We start from the raw sequence: 15,862 nt of genomic DNA, 5'->3' as shown, positions 1-15,862 counted from the left end.
AAAATTATGTTGATGATTTATATGCTTGGATGATCTGTTTAATATTGATCGACCGTTAATTGATGAATAAAGTGTATGTTTAGTATTATTTTTGCGATTGAGAAACTTCACAAGCAGCTTCGTCTACTGCTGATGCAATTTAGATAAACGATTCGTACTCTCTTATCCTCACCCGGTTGGCATGTAGCAGATTATAAATATAAAGTTCGGCAAATTAAACTAGAAATCACGGTGGCTATAGCCACCAAATACCAATGCCTATCGTATCTCGTTAATTAATACGATACATAAAAGCCATGGAATTGCAAACACCATGCCAAGACATACTCCGATCAGCAAGATCGTATTCGTCCACAGTTTTTCGGTTTCAAGATAGAATTCAACCATGCAATTTGTTTAATTCTATGTGCCATTTTTTTTGTTCTAAACATAGCTAAACAAATATGAACCGTTGGATTGAGAAACTGCATGCACAAGATGCAGTATCTTACTCAAGTCAGTGTTAGAGTTTGTGGTCTTAGTTCCTTTGTCCCACATCGCTTGGTCTGTAAAAACTTGTGTCTCACTAGTGTTATATATAGAGACACCTTGTAAGCTTTTATGTGCAAGTAATAAAAAGTTCTTCTAGTGTAGCCGTGGACGTAGGCACATACATTGTGTGCTGAACCACGTTAAACTGTGTGTCTTTTTTTCTTTCTTCCCTTTATTTCTTTCTCTTCTTTTATTGCTCTATACTAACAACTGGTATCAAGAGCTTTTGGTTACTCCACGGGATTTCCTTAGTTTAAAGGAATTAGTGGGAGTCTTCTCAGTTTAGAGGAGGCAGTGGGAGCAATGACATTAGAAGAGGGGAAGGTGAAGATCGAGAAGTTCGATGGCAGAGATTTCAGCTTTTGGAAGATGCAGATAGAAGATTATCTATATCAGAAAAAGCTGTATCAGCCCTTATCAGGGGTTAAGCCAGAAGACATGAAGCAAGAAGAATGGAACTTGCTAGATCGACAAGCTCTTGGCGTGATCAGATTGACATTAGCCAAGAACGTCGCGTTCAACATCGTGAACGAGAAGACTACTGCAGGCTTAATGAAGGCATTATCAGATATGTACGAGAAGCCGTCAGCAGCCAACAAAGTATACTTGATGCGCCGGTTGTTCAACCTCAAGATGGGAGAAGGTATCTCTGTAACTGATCATATTAATGAGTTTAATACTATTCTTGCCCAATTGGAATTTGTGCAGATTAAATTTGAGGATGAGGTGAAGGCATTGATTCTATTGTCATCACTACCGGATAGTTGGGCTGCAACTGTTACTGCAGTTAGTAGTTCTACAAGGGAGAACACATTAAAGCTTAGTGACATCCGTGACTTGATCTTGAGCGAAGATGTTCGCAAGAGAGATTCAGGAGAATCTTCCAGTCATGTTTCCAATTCAGCATTGAATACTGAAGGCAGGGGAAGGACTACCCAGAAGGGTCAGAATGGTCGAGGCAGATCAAAGTCAAGAGGGAAAGGTCAGAGAAAATTTCAAAGTGACGTTACTTGTTGGAATTGTGACAAGAGAGGTCACTTTAGCAATCAGTGCAAGGCACCAAAGAAGAACAAGTCGCACAAAAACAAGAAGCGTGATGATGATGAATCCGCAAATGCAGCAACTGATGAACTTGATGATGCATTAATTTGCAGTTTGGATAGTCCTGTTGATTCATGGATCATGGACTCAGGTGCGTCGTTCCACACTACTCCCTCTAAAGATTTATTGTCTAACTATGTTTCTGGAAGATTTGGAAAAGTTTACCTTGCAGATGGAAAATCTCTTGACATTGTCGAAAGAGGTGATATCAACATCAAGACCTCCAGTGGATCCCTATGGACATTGCACAATGTCAGACATATTCCTGCCTTAAAGAGAAATTTAATATCTATAGGGCAGTTGGATGATGAGGGACATCACACCACTTTTGGAGATGGAGCTTGGAAGGTAACAAAAGGCAATCTCATTGTGGCTCGTGGAAAGAAGCGAGGATCTCTTTACATGATTGCAGATGAGGATATGGTAACAGTTACTGAGGCTGTCAATAATTCAACCATGTGGCATCAAAGACTTGGACATATGAGTGAAAAAGGAATGAAGCTTATGGCGGCAAAGGGTAAGCTATCAAACCTCAAGCATGTTGATGTTGGTGCTTGTGAACATTGTATCCTTGGAAAGCAGAAAAAGGTCAATTTCTCAAGGGCAGGGAAGACTCTGAAAGCTGAAAAGCTAGAATTGGTGCACACAGATGTTTGGGGGCCAGCCCCAGTGAAATCTGTTGGAAACTCACGCTATTATGTCACCTTTATCGACGACTCTACCAGAAAGGTATGGGTTTATTTTCTTAAAAATAAATCTGATGTGTTTTCTGTGTTTAAAAGGTGGAAAACAGAAGTTGAAAATCAGACAGGTCTAAAGGTTAAAAGTCTGAAATCTGACAATGGTGGGGAGTATGATAGTCAGGAGTTTAAAGACTTTTGTTCAGAACATGGGATCAGAATGATCAAGACAATACCAGGAACACCTGAGCAAAACGGTGTTGCAGAAAGGATGAATAGAACCTTGAATGAGAGAGCAAGGTGTATGCAGATCCAATCTGGCTTGCCTAAAGCATTCTGGGCAGAAGCAATAAACACAACAGCATATCTCATCAATAGAGGACCATCAGTTCCTTTGAATTATCAGTTGCCTGAAGAAGTATGGTCTGGAAAGGAGGTAAAACTTTCACATTTGAGAATTTTTGGTTGTGTTTCATATATACTGACAGACTCTAATAGTAGAGATAAATTGGATCCGAAGGCAAGGAAGTGTTATTTTATTGGTTATGGATCTGACATGTATGGCTACAGGTTTTGGGATGACCAAACCAAGAAAGTTATCAGAAGCAGAAATGTTACTTTTAATGAGAACTTATTTTATAAGGACAAATTTTCTGCAGAATCTACATGTGCAGGTAAACTGTCAGAAATTTCTGAGAAAGCAAAACTTGAAGAAATCTCAGAAAGTGATGTAGCCAACAGAAACCAGAGTACAAGCGTAGAGGTTGAGTCAGAACCAGAACCATCAACTCCTCTAAGAAAATCTAGCAGAATTTCAGTACCACCAGATAGGTATTCCCATTCATTGCATTATTTGTTGTTAACTGATGCTGGTGAGCCAGAATGTTTCAATGAGGCTACACAGGGGAATGACACTATTGAGTGGGAGCTAGCGATGAAAGATGAGATGACATCCCTTCAGAAGAATAAGACGTGGTCTTTAACTAAATTGCCAGAAGGAAAGAAGGCATTACAGAATAGGTGGGTCTATAGGCTAAAGGAAGAATCTGACGGTAGAAGAAGATACAAGGCGAGACTTGTGGTGAAAGGGTTTCAGCAGAAACAAGGAATTGATTTCACAGAGATCTTCTCTCCAGTTGTAAAGATGACTACCATCAGAGTTATTCTGAGCATAGTAGCTGTAGAGAATCTTCACTTGGAGCAGTTAGATGTTAAAACTGCATTCTTGCATGGGGATTTAGAGGAAGACATCTATATGACCCAACCAGAAGGTTTTGAAGTGCCAGGCAAGGAGAATCTTGTATGCAAGCTTCACAAAAGTTTGTATGGCTTGAAACAAGCACCGAGGCAGTGGTACAAGAAGTTTAATGAGTTTATGAGCAACTCAGGATTCAAAAGATGTGACATGGACCATTGCTGCTATGTTAAAAAATATACTAATAGTTATGTTATCCTTGTTGTGTATGTTGATGACATGTTGATTGCAGGATCTAGTATGGCAGAAATTAACAGGTTGAAGCAGCAGTTGGCAGAAAACTTTGAAATGAAGGATCTTGGTCCAGCTAAACAAATCCTTGGTATGAGAATTCTTAGAAACAGATCAAAAGGAATTTAGAAGCTGTCTCAAGAGAAATATATACACAAGTTGCTTGACAGGTTTTACCTTGGAGATTCTAAGACCAGGAATACCCCTTTGGGATCTCATTTGAAGTTTTCAAAGAAACAGTCTTTGCAAACAGATGAAGAAAAATGTTACATGTCAAGAGTACCATATGCATCAGCAGTTGAGAGTTTGATGTATGCTATGGTGTGTACCAGACCTGACATAGCACATGCAGTGGGAGTTGTCAGTTGGTTCCTATCAAATCCAGCAAAGGAGCATTGGGAAGGTGTAAAGTGGATACTCAGATATCTGAAGGGTACTTCAAAGATGTGTTTGTGCTTCAGAAAAGGCAATCTCACTTTACAGGGATTTTCAGATGCAGACTTGGGAGGAGATTTTGATACCAAGAAGAGCACCACAGGCTACATTTTTACCTTGGGAGGTACTGCTGTGAGTTGGAAGTCTAAACTTCAAGATAGAGTTGCTCTCTCAACCACGGAAGCCGAGTACATAGCTATCTCAGAAGCAGCTAAGGAGATGATTTGGCTAAAGAATTTTCTCAATGAATTGGGGAAAGAACAAGATGATGCTCCAATGTTTAGTGACAGTCAAAGTGCTATAAGTCTTGCTAAGAATCCAGTCTTCCATTCTAGATGCAAGCATATTCAATTAAGATACCATTTTATCAGGGAGTTGATAAATGATGGAAACTTATCTTTATTGAAGATCTTAGGATCAGAGAATCCAGCAGATATGTTGACTAAAGCTGTTACAACTGACAAACTGAGGCTTTGCATTGCCTCAGTTGGCCTTCAAGGATAATTGAAGATGAAGGCGCTACACTAGGTAAAGAGTCGATGAACTCGTTGCTTACAAGGAGCTGCTAGAGTTTGGAACTTAGACCCCAAGTGGGAGAATTGTTAGAGTTTGTGGTCTTAGTTCCTTTGTCCCACATCGCTTGGTCTGTAAAAACTTGTGTCTCACTAGTGTTATATATAGAGACACCTTGTAAGCTTTTATGTGCAAGTAATAAAAAGTTCTCCTAGTGTAGCCGTGGACGTAGGCACATACATTGTGTGCTGAACCACGTTAAACTGTGTGTCTTTTTTTCTTTCTTTCCTTTATTTCTTTCTTTTCTTTTATTGCTCTATACTAACAGTCAGGAAGTTAAAGGCACACATAATCTATTTGTTATACCTGCCTTATTTATTTCACATGTCCATAGCTGTCAAACCTGCCTTATTTATTTTATTACTCATTTGGGAAAGTGAAAGCAAGTATTTAATGATCTACAAAGTATCTATAAATATAAAGTATTACGCTATTAGCTGAACTTCTCTCCAAAGACTTAAAAATAAGTTTCAATGTAAACAATAAGTACTTGTGATCAACGAATTTGACTTTGTTGTTGTTCCTTTCCATATTATTTTTGTGCTGTTCCATCAAAATAACAATGAATAACAGCTGTGTTAATATTTAATGGTAATATTTAATTTTAAAAATCATAAAAACTTTATGATTTTGAAGGGACAGATAGGAAGGGACAATTAAGGAAGCCAAATCCGTGATCAACACCCTGACTTTTGGTAACATTCAGGATACCTGCTTATTAATCATGTTGGACGTCATAAAAAATTCAATATTGTGCATGTTCTATACTATATACATGCATGCAGCGTTGTACTGTCCCTTTCCTTTTCTTTGCTGTTACATTTAGCTGCCAAGATTTATCGCTCTCAACACAAATCGTTTTGATTGATTTGTTGACGGAATCAAAAGTAAATAAAGTTCAAGCAAAAAGCTTAGACTTGTAGCAAACCCCACTAAAAAATGGCCCAAAACAAGGAGGTGCATCACACTTAATAACAGCATGAAATCAAAGTAACAACCACAAATTGAAAGAACATACTAACTGAAGCATTAATTTTGGCGTGAATCAATTGACATAAGATTATTTGAGTTTTAAATATCTAACTGGAATAAAAATGTAAAGAAAGAGTTTTATTGTCCATAATAATCTTACTTACCTCAAACAAGATTCAAACAAGATTATTTCTAACTAAGAGCACATACATGTAATTTAGACCAAAAAATAAAAGATCAATAATACTAAGATACCAAAAAAATTTATGTTGCAAGCATTATTAAGGGAGGCTCGGCGGAGCAATATTTGTGGAGGAGGGTTTGCGTGGTGACCTAAACCAGAACACTAATCGGCTTGCATGAAGCAAAATAACAAGCGCAAGCAAGAAAGCCCACATACCAACCAAAAGATACCCCAGTTTCTTAGTTTTATAATAAATATGATTCGGACTAACCAACCCCAACGCCCACATGTACGTGAGGAGCATGCACGAAGCCGCAACGATCATCAAAAATGTCAAGATCCTCATCACGACCTTGTTCTCCAGCGGGAACCCGCTCATGAGCACCAGCATCACGCAAAGAGACGCGAAGAAAGAAGAAGAGTTGAGAAAAATGAATTTGAGAAAATCAGGTGACCAAGCATAGCCCACAACCGCGGTCCCTGCTTGACAGAAACCATAGTCAGGGCAAGCAAACCCATCTTGTGTTGTATCACCTTGCCATACACCGCCCGGTGGGCTTAACGCCGACTGAAATGTCATGGTTGCCATCACAGTGGCTGCTACCATTAGTTGCTCCCTTGTCTTTATGTCCATCATCCAGTTACCGTCGTCTAGCAGATACGTTCTGCAGAACCTCTCGAACCTGTTCCATCTATTAGCATGTCCTTGGTTTTCACTTGTGATGATGTTTTCTGATGTTAGTGGTTGGACGTGACCATTGCTCGGTGTTGCTGGTGGAATACTATTACTATTGTTTGTTGGTGTTTGTTGAGTTGAGGGTTGTCCTTGTTCAGGATTAATATTGGTTTGTGATGGTGATGGAATTTGTTGAGGTGAGGGTTGTGGAGGAGGATCTAGTTGTACAAGTTCAATAGTTACGCTTTGTGTTTGTGAGGATTGTTGTTGTCTATATGGTTGTGTTGGTTGAAGAGAAACTTGTGCTGGTTCAGGATCATTGTTGGTTGGTGATGACTCTGATGAGGATGATGATGATGTTTGTGGAGGAGGATCATTGTTGGTTTGTGAGGGTGATGATGCTAGTGAAAGATCCGGTTGTACAATTACAATAGTTATGCTGCTTTGTGAGGAAGTTGGTTCTTGTCTAGATGTTGACAGAGTCGTTTGATGATTGCTGACTAGGGTTGTTGAGGAAACTGCTTCTTGTGTTATAACTTCATTTTCAGACTTTTCAACTCCTTCAGTTAAAATGTGTTGGCTGATGAATTCTCTTGGACACTGCCCCAATGTGTCCATAGATATTAAACCCTCCTTGTTCAAAGTATTTATTTCTGTACTCATTTCGGATAGTGATAGCAAGTATTTAACGATCTGCAAAGTTATAGCAAAGTATGCAGAAATATTATATATCTTGTGTCAAATTATCTCTTACTTGTATTATATGTACGTCCATATCGACATGCCGTTATATTCTTTTAGAAATTTGGTAAATATATAGTATCTAAATAATTTTTGGCGAGTGTTTTTGTGCTCCTTTTTACTTAGTCAATGAAGTTATGATGAATTGTTTCTATGTGTGTCCTTATAACTCAAATACAGTGATCATGTAATATTTCTATTTCAAGCACTTCAACTAGAGTGTGACACTGGATGTCTATTTTCATCATGTACCAATAAAAAAGATCATCATTACCATGTAAAAAAAATGCAAATAAAACCTTTAATTAAAGTACTTGACATAAGAATATTGTCTGCGTGAAATAGAAAGTGTTATCAAGGAGGTTGTGAATAAAAAGTACCTTGATTTGTCTGCGTTTCACTGCTAAACGTAGCAAAGTATTATCCTCTTTGTCTTTGAGTGAATATAGGAATTGATGTTCACTTCTCAATGATTCCACTAACAATTTCAAGGCTTCAAGATGGTTATAGCGAACGCACAAGTGCAGAACTGAACCATCATCAGTCTTTGTCATCTCTCGAATGGAGTCTGGCTTGGCTTTGATCAACTCCTCGATGGCTCCAACGCGCCCTCTCATTGCAGCAAAGTGGAGAGGAAGCATCTCATCTTTGTCACCAACCAAACACATTTCAGGGTTTGTCCTCAAAAGCGCTTTCACAACCACTGTGTGCCCATTAGCTGAAGCTAAATGAAGAGGGCAACGTCCTTCTGAGTTCAATTCAGTCGCTAAACTGGGACTATTCTGAAGAAGAACCTCACAGAAGTCCAAATGTCCAAGCAAAGAGGCTATGTGTAATGGGGTTTCAGTGTAGGGGTAGAGTGAAATTCTGCTCAGAATAAGAGGGTCTTTTTGGATCAGTGTGTTTAAGGTACTCACGCATCCATTTAATGATACTTCATAGAGTTCTCTCATTGCATCTTCCCGTAGTTTTGAATCTTCCAAAATCTCCATTATTGCAGGAATGATGGAAGTCAAACCAAGTAATATTGATGTTCTTGGGATCTCTCGGGTTAATATATCCAACAAATATTAATCGATGTAATAATAAATGACCTTATGGAAGAAAAGACAAGGAGAAAAAAAAACCATAGTGAAGCATTGTATCATTGTATGATGGTCATGTACAATGCTTGGATGATTAAATAATTAAGCCCAAAACTATGTTGATGAGTGCCAGCCGGCTAGCTGATTATTTTATTTTATCGTGCAATATGACTATAGTCTAGCAAACAATCTGTTTACTGTTGATCTATAAATTATAGTCTAGCAATATAATTGGCGGATCCTAATTACTTGTTGCCTTTTTGTGTTCTCTTTTTTCTCCCAATTTAAAAATGGCATCTCAACAAAAACAAAACTAATAAACAATAAAGAGTATTATCACGGGCCGTTTGAAATTTGTGTTATAGAGTCATGAGACATAATTCAATTGCTGAGCATGAGCTGGACTCCATGCTGATTTTCACCAAATATATTATCAATGTTCCGAAAAACATGCTTTGCATAGGAAGTCTTTAGTTCGTACTTCTTTTATCCAATTTTCATTTTTGATTTTTCTAGAATGACTCACTCAATTATTATTCTGTAATTTGAAGCCCAAGATTTGGATATGATACTGTTCACATCAGATACTCGGTCTTCTATCGTAAGTCTTTTATCTCCCTTTCTTAATTCTGTTTGCAACCAAACGCTCGTGCTGCTAATGCTGGACAAATATGTTGGCAACGGTTGTATTCATGATTTTAAATTGCAGTTGTAGTACGTCTAATTTACAGTTTTTTGTAAATTTTGACATTGCAGAAAATTAAATATAGTTGATATGGTTGCAATTGCAATTGAGGTGAGTTAAAAAAACCTTTATGATGCAAGCTGCAATTACCCAGAAGTCTATATTAGAACTAATTTAATTTTCTTATACCAATACATCATTATTTTAACTTTAAATTAAGAGATTGCAAGGTCCCTGAGGCGCACCCGCCATACAAATAGCTATAACTTTTATGGTAATCTCTTAATCCCACAGTCTATTGTACAAATTCTGCTATGTGTAGTACTATAAATTTTAAATTTTTAATAATTCAATTTCCTTTCTTTAATTGACTAAGCACATCGTGCATTGTAACAGAGCCATCTGGGCATGTAGATCAAGAACTGCTTCAATTTCACTCCATAAATAACAGCGATGAGGTTCACAGGCTGCTGTAACGCCTAATAGGAGAAAATTGATGGTAAATGAAGAACATAACAAGAATCTGAAGCAGGAATTGGACTAAACGTAAGTGGCCTCCACGTTTGGTGTAGAATGCACGTTCATCTATTGTGCCATCTATCGAGTTCCTCTTCCCACATCAAAGAATCTCGAAAAGAGAAATTTTAAAACGGGAAAAAAGGATGATAAAAGAGGGAGAAAACTTCGTTGCAATAATTAACATGATAGCCGTGTATCGATTAGCTTGCTACTGAGAACAGCTAAAAAGTTCGTTCTCTTAACACTACAAAACTTTGCAGCTGTAGTATAGGAGCCGGAAAATCTAACCTGCAAAGCACACGATCCATTGTTAATGATGGTTATCTTGTTTTGCTCAATGTCATGTATTCAGGACTTACAATGCACACTACCATTGTGAGTGCTACTGGTTAAAGCTATACAATTTATTTGCCGCACCATTTGAATAGCCATCCCTTCATTGTAACTATCAAAGAATCATTTATTCTCCTGAATGTCATAAAAATAATTGAAATACTTAGAAGTAGCCATATTTGCTTTATATATTCAGAAAGAATCAGTATAATTTTTATGCGTAGCAAGCAGCAGGAAATTAGCATGCTCCAAAAGCTTAGGACACAAGAACACAGTAAGCACAAATTAAAATCATTGAGACCCAGATTGCATAAAAACTAGTATACTTTTATGAGAAATGCTAGCAACAAACTTTTTCTAACACACACTCACTGTTGGATAAAATTTATTCAAAACTACAAAATTAGGAAAGAGTCATTAAATGAGTCAAACATACAAAAATTAGTGATTTCTAATCAATTTCAGCCATAATAGAAAATGTGTTTGAAAGAGTGTGCTAGAAAGTGTTAGTAGGATTTCTCACTTTTATTTCCACCAAAAATAACTAAGTTATTAATAGAATACTAAGATAAAGTAATTCACCCGACTAATGGTTTTCTGGATTCGCAGGGCCCCCATTGTTACTTGGCTTGCTAACATTTGGTTGGTTCATTGCCTGATTCTACACACGGAAATGGACCTCATAAACGTTCATATCTTTGTGCTCAATTAAACAATAAAAAAGATAAGCAACTATGCAAAACTTGGGTTTTCTTTACAGTTCTTTGAGAGATTTTTCCTCGCAATTAAGAGTGAGTTAAAAGTAAATTCAGAATTCAATATCTGAGGTATCATGAACACAAATTTTTACACAACATAAACGAAAACTTTTGGTCTGTTTTTTATGGTCCTTGACCTTGTGACCAGAACATTCCCAGTGATCTCCAAAAGGGCACTATAAGATGCGCCAAAGTAAAATAATTTATGTCGTGGAGGCAGGAAATCTAATGGACTTCACGTGCAACAAATTACTTCACACATCGTTCAAAAAAATCCAAACCAGAAATAGCATTAGAGGACAAAATACCTGAATTAATTGGAACTGCATCTGGTGGGGACCAAGATATTGTTGATAAGGATCAGTGAAGTTTGGGATACGTGACTGATTTGGATCAGGTGGACCAGCTGACGTGACCATATTATTATCTGACTGATTTGCTGCTTGCATTCTAGATGAATCAGGAGCAGGAACATGGGGCATGTGGAAAGGAGGCATGGAAAACCTTGGTCCCAAATGAGCAGCAGCTGCAGTTGCCGCTGGCAAAGCCGAACCAGGTAACATATTGGGAAACGGCATTACAGGTCTGTTCATTCCCATTTCCATACCCATACCCATTCCAACCCCCATTCCCATTGCTGGCATGTACTGCTGGATTCCAGGAAACATCATAGGTACCATTCCACATCCCATGGACATCATCTGCATAAGTTGCAGACTGTGTGTGTAAGAAATGAAAGCATATGACCATGGAATGTGAATAATTTGATACACTCGATGGTATATGAACATTCTAATACTTGTGTACACTTCAATAAATAATATTAAAACCCTTCATCTAAATAACACAAGGTACAATACATCTTCTGTGGAAATGAGTTTATAAAACAATTTCCATGTACAAAAAATAAAGAATCTGTTAAAAAAAAATAAAGAAAAAAAGGAGAATCTACCTGCACTTGTAACTGCAATGACTTCAAGTACGAAATTGCTTCATCCAGCATTGAAGCTTTGTCCGACTATGAGTTCAAAATAGGAACCAAAAATATGAAGGAAATAAAATCTAAAATCATGCCCTATACATTCTTAAGAAGTTAGAAATTAAAAAAATCAGCTTACCTTATTGCAACGAGGTATAAGTTCTTGCAGAGCTTTCATCTTTTCATTAATCCGATCGCGACGCCTCTGTAAAAATGCCAAGTGAAAACTTTTATGTTCTGAGAAAAAAAGGATATAAAAGATGTGAACTCAAAAGAGAAATGAAAGTACTGACCCTCTCAGAGAGATTATGGACCTCGGCAGCACGGGATCTCTTTGTAGATGTTGATCCACAAACTTGCTTCTTTGCTTCTGATTCAAAATCAACATCCTTTTTTCCAGCAACAAAAAAATAAATAAGAATATACAAGAAGTAAATAGTGAAAACTTAAATAAATTACAGAATATTAATGAATGAACAAAAAATGCTATTGAGCTATTGACCTGCCTCATGCATGATATGTCAACTTTGATCAGAAACAAGGGAAATCTGTTAATGTAAAAGTTCCCATTTTTTCTCCCAACCACACAAATAACCATTAGTTACATTATTAGTATGTGCTACCTAGAAGAGATCCAAAGCTACTAGAGAATTTAAACATTCTCATATCTTCTTCTCAAATAATAAAATAAAAAAATAAAAAGTAAAACACTTATTGTCTGTTAATCTATTTATGTCTCGAGGTATGTACTTACTGACATTATTGTTCCCATGTTTGGCCAAGACTATAATGTCCAAATTGATTTCAATTTTTAGTTTGGAATCTAGCAATTAGCAAGAATTTACCTGCATTATTCACAATACACAGCAATTATAAATTTATAACCTCTAATCCTACTGTCTTTCAGCTACAGTGGGAAGCATAACTGCTACCTAAATCACTGCCCGCTCAAACTATGCAACTAAGTGCAACTAGCCAACCTTTATGCTATGCATTCAAAGTTTGGCTACCTAATTTGTTGACATGGAATATCTTTTTTGGGAAAATACTAAATATTAGCCCCATCAATTCTCATGAAAGATATCATGATATGATTCTTGTTTAAGAACACATTAAAATTTAAAAGGGCCGGGAAAGGTTAACAATTTCATAATTTTCCATAAAGGTTTTAAACATGTGAGTCATGGGTAATAAACGAGTAATCATCTCACACCATCAGGACAGGAAATTTCAAGTTGATAACCTGATAAGTAAATAAGCTTAGCTAATAGTAATAGCTGCAATTGTTATATTTGCATTGCTCTAATCAAACATTTTCTGATCACAAAATCATCCACCCATAGGTTTGGTCATTTCTGCCTAGTTGAACTACTAACTTCTATGGCACAAACCATGTTTAGCAATAACTTCTGTAAATATCTGATTATTATTTTGCATAACCTTTCCATGTAACATATTATGCATGCAGAGAACCTTAGACCAGATATAAATGTCTCACATTCAGCATCGTGGCTGCTTAATTACTTTAGAACCAAACTTATGCAGCTTTCGTAATGGTCTTGCCATCAAACAGCCAAGTAAACTTCATCAAAGTCAATTCCTCTGGTCAATACCCTTCTCCAATCTACAAATTCAAAATTCACCATAGCTCTCTTCCAAGACCAATTCTAATCTGATTCAAGCCTACCAGACTTTTCTCGTTCACTATAAATAAACCTTTGACATCAACTCAAATTTCACCCTAGTCATATACCCAAGAGGTAAATCCATAAAGTGGGCCAATATTAAGTTAAAAGTAAATGCTCATTTTTGTATTATTTTTAAATTTGATGCTTCAAATTCGTTAAATTTGAGCAGGAAAGAAAACCAACAATTTTCATTCCACAAGTATAATTTTTTTATATAACCATTTCTACTCAAATTCTTAAACTAGGCCAAACAAAGATTGCATTTTAAAGAACGGCATATGTTATCATTTATCAACTGATGTGGCTCAGGCAATTGTGCCACACCTATCATTTGTCAATTTCAAGACAAGCAACACGCCTCCTTACCTGTTAGTAGCATAGCATGTCTGGATCACATGTTACCAGACTTCAAAACCCACTTTAGAGCACACATAGTATGTTCCATATGCAATATGAACATTTTTCTTCTTTAAACCTTGACTTGAGTGAAAGTGGAAAATATTGTTTTTCCCTTGAATCAAATCATAATTTGCAAATTATAATCCAAACATACAGTAAGCCAATCCCATCCAATCCCAAGGGCTATTAATAAGAATAGTTCACATTATTGCGATTTTATGCTCTATTGGTAAACCCCAATGAAACAAATTTCAGCCGTCTCAAACACTTTCTAGAACATTTTTTATATATAAGAGATTACTCTAAATAAAAATTTTAAAATAATTATAATTATTATGCTACATTGTGAATTTATTTAAATAAAATTATATTTTTAAAATATCCTCCAACACTTCCATGAACAAAATTGGGAATTCATCACCATCCAATTACGTGTCACGCACGTGCGCAGCCACGACGGTGAAAGTGATGACCGTACCAAAAGAGCACAAGGCCACAGCACCGAAATAAATGCAGCAGCGCGGGGAGTGCTCACGTAAACCCACGTCACTCACCCAGCGCACGTTAGCGTATACCAGGGTACAGGGAATTTGTAACTGTAATGTGATATGTGTATGTGAGAGACAAAGAAACAACGCTGAGTCAAGTCACTCACCTCGCTCTGACACTCCCATTCCTCCGCCTCCCGTCCCTTCCGCTTCCGATCCTCCTCCGCCGCCGCTACCTGAACCGGCTCGTCGCAGCTACTCGAACCGCCAGGCGATGACGTCATCGTCAAATCGTACATCATCGTGCTCCTTCCACCGCCGGCACTCGTCGAAGGCGCCGCAACGCCGGCACCTCCTTCCGCCGCGCTCCTTACTGTCTCCGAAACTCTCGAAGCCGCCGCCTCCGTATCGCACGAATCCACCACCGTGGATTCCCTCGCGGCGGCCTTCACGCTCGGCTCCGCGGCTCTCGTGTTGTGCCTCGAGAAGTACGCGAAGTTCGGCGTCCTCTGTTCCGGCCTTCTCGGGGGCGGAATCGGAGGCCGTGGATTCGCCGACATCGGCCGGAGCTCCGTGAGCTGAGACGTGTGGCCGAGGGTTTGCATGAAGCTGCTGTTGTTAGCCGTCGTCGGCGGAGAATAGAGAAAATCGGCGCCGAAGCTTTGATCCAACGCAGGCTCGTCGTCGTCGATAGGATAGTGAAGCCACGAAGCCATTTCGCCTTCGTGCATGAAGAGATGCTGATTGAAATTCTCCACCAGCGGTCGAATCTCTCTCGCCATTGAAGGACCGGCGGGAGAGGCGTCGTGGGAGTTGGTCACCGGCGGAAGTTTTCTCAGAGAACGTTGGTTCTGACTCTGCACCACGACCTGGCCGTTGTGCCATAGCAGCTCCATGATATCGTCGTCTGCACTGTTTCAATTTTCATCACTCACCGTCAATAAAAAATAATAAAAATAATAAAGAGAAAAAGAAAGAGAGAAGTTAAGCTACATGGAGGGTTTCTTTTGGCGAGGTAAGGCTGAAGGCGTGAGAATAGGGTATTCGTGGTCGTGGTCCATTTGAATATCGAAATCTGGAACACAGTGATTGTGATTATTGGCCATATTGACTGAAAAGTCGTAAGTATGAGCAGAGAGGGGGGAATATAAAGAAGGGAAGTCGGTGAAGAAGGGTAAAAGAGGACAAGTAATTACTTACATACAGTTGGAGCTAGTTGAGCATGGCGGTTGTGATATTTTAGTTATTTTTTGTGTTGCAGATCGAAGGAGAACGTGTGGTAGCTTTTGTAACAAGAGAGAGCAGCCACGATTCACAGAGATAAGATGTCTCCCTCCGAATAATGCCAAGCTAAAGGACGAAAGGGATTTTTGACGGTTTGCACCATGTTCACTTCTCCTCCTTTTTAACATAAAGTATATATATCTCCATAATCACTGCTATTCTTTTCTAAATGACATCAAGATCTTGTAATATAATTACTTTAACTCATTCGGTTGTTGCTTCTGAATTTTGATCAATTTTAGTATCCTAATTCTAATTACAAGAG

General features: G+C 38.1%; 2 protein-coding genes and 1 long non-coding RNA gene across 11 annotated transcripts; 1 reads left to right on the top strand and 2 right to left on the bottom strand.

Moving 5' to 3' along the window:
- Positions 1 to 5,933: 5,933 nt before the first annotated feature.
- Positions 5,934 to 8,478, bottom strand: LOC114406990. The gene is made up of 2 exons (XM_028369894.1): positions 7,760 to 8,478; positions 5,934 to 7,331 (listed from the first exon to the last, which is right to left on the bottom strand). The coding sequence occupies exons 1-2, from the start codon at positions 8,369 to 8,371 to the stop codon at positions 6,060 to 6,062; spliced, it is 1,884 nt and encodes a 627-aa protein (XP_028225695.1). The 5' UTR covers positions 8,372 to 8,478; the 3' UTR covers positions 5,934 to 6,059.
- A 435-nt stretch (positions 8,479 to 8,913) lies between these two features.
- LOC114406989 lies at positions 8,914 to 9,886 on the top strand. The gene is made up of 2 exons (XR_003665584.1): positions 8,914 to 9,065; positions 9,221 to 9,886. It is a non-coding gene; the product is annotated as an uncharacterized LOC114406989 (long non-coding RNA).
- LOC114406988 (transcription factor PIF1-like) lies at positions 9,385 to 15,638 on the bottom strand. 9 transcript variants are annotated; one of them, XR_003665580.1, is made up of 10 exons: positions 15,514 to 15,638; positions 15,307 to 15,388; positions 14,481 to 15,225; positions 12,032 to 12,127; positions 11,878 to 11,943; positions 11,712 to 11,777; positions 11,068 to 11,460; positions 10,584 to 10,662; positions 10,040 to 10,136; positions 9,385 to 9,956 (listed from the first exon to the last, which is right to left on the bottom strand). XR_003665580.1 is itself a non-coding variant. In XM_028369890.1 (8 exons), exons 1-7 carry the CDS (start codon positions 15,417 to 15,419, stop codon positions 10,588 to 10,590), a joined length of 1,554 nt encoding a protein of 517 aa, XP_028225691.1. In that variant the 5' UTR covers positions 15,420 to 15,492; the 3' UTR covers positions 9,385 to 10,136; positions 10,584 to 10,587. The 9 variants fall into 9 exon arrangements, 3 of the variants coding, with proteins under 3 accessions (XP_028225691.1, XP_028225692.1, XP_028225693.1); XR_003665578.1 differs by lacking the exon at positions 15,514 to 15,638 and having other exon boundaries at positions 15,307 to 15,492; XR_003665579.1 differs by lacking the exon at positions 15,514 to 15,638 and having other exon boundaries at positions 10,070 to 10,136; positions 15,307 to 15,492.
- Between the last annotated feature and the right edge of the window lie 224 nt (positions 15,639 to 15,862).

Source organism: Glycine soja, chromosome 3, assembly GCF_004193775.1.
Source record: "Glycine soja cultivar W05 chromosome 3, ASM419377v2, whole genome shotgun sequence".
Lineage (NCBI taxonomy): Eukaryota > Viridiplantae > Streptophyta > Magnoliopsida > Fabales > Fabaceae > Glycine > Glycine soja.
This window is presented reverse-complemented; position numbering and strand designations above follow the sequence as displayed.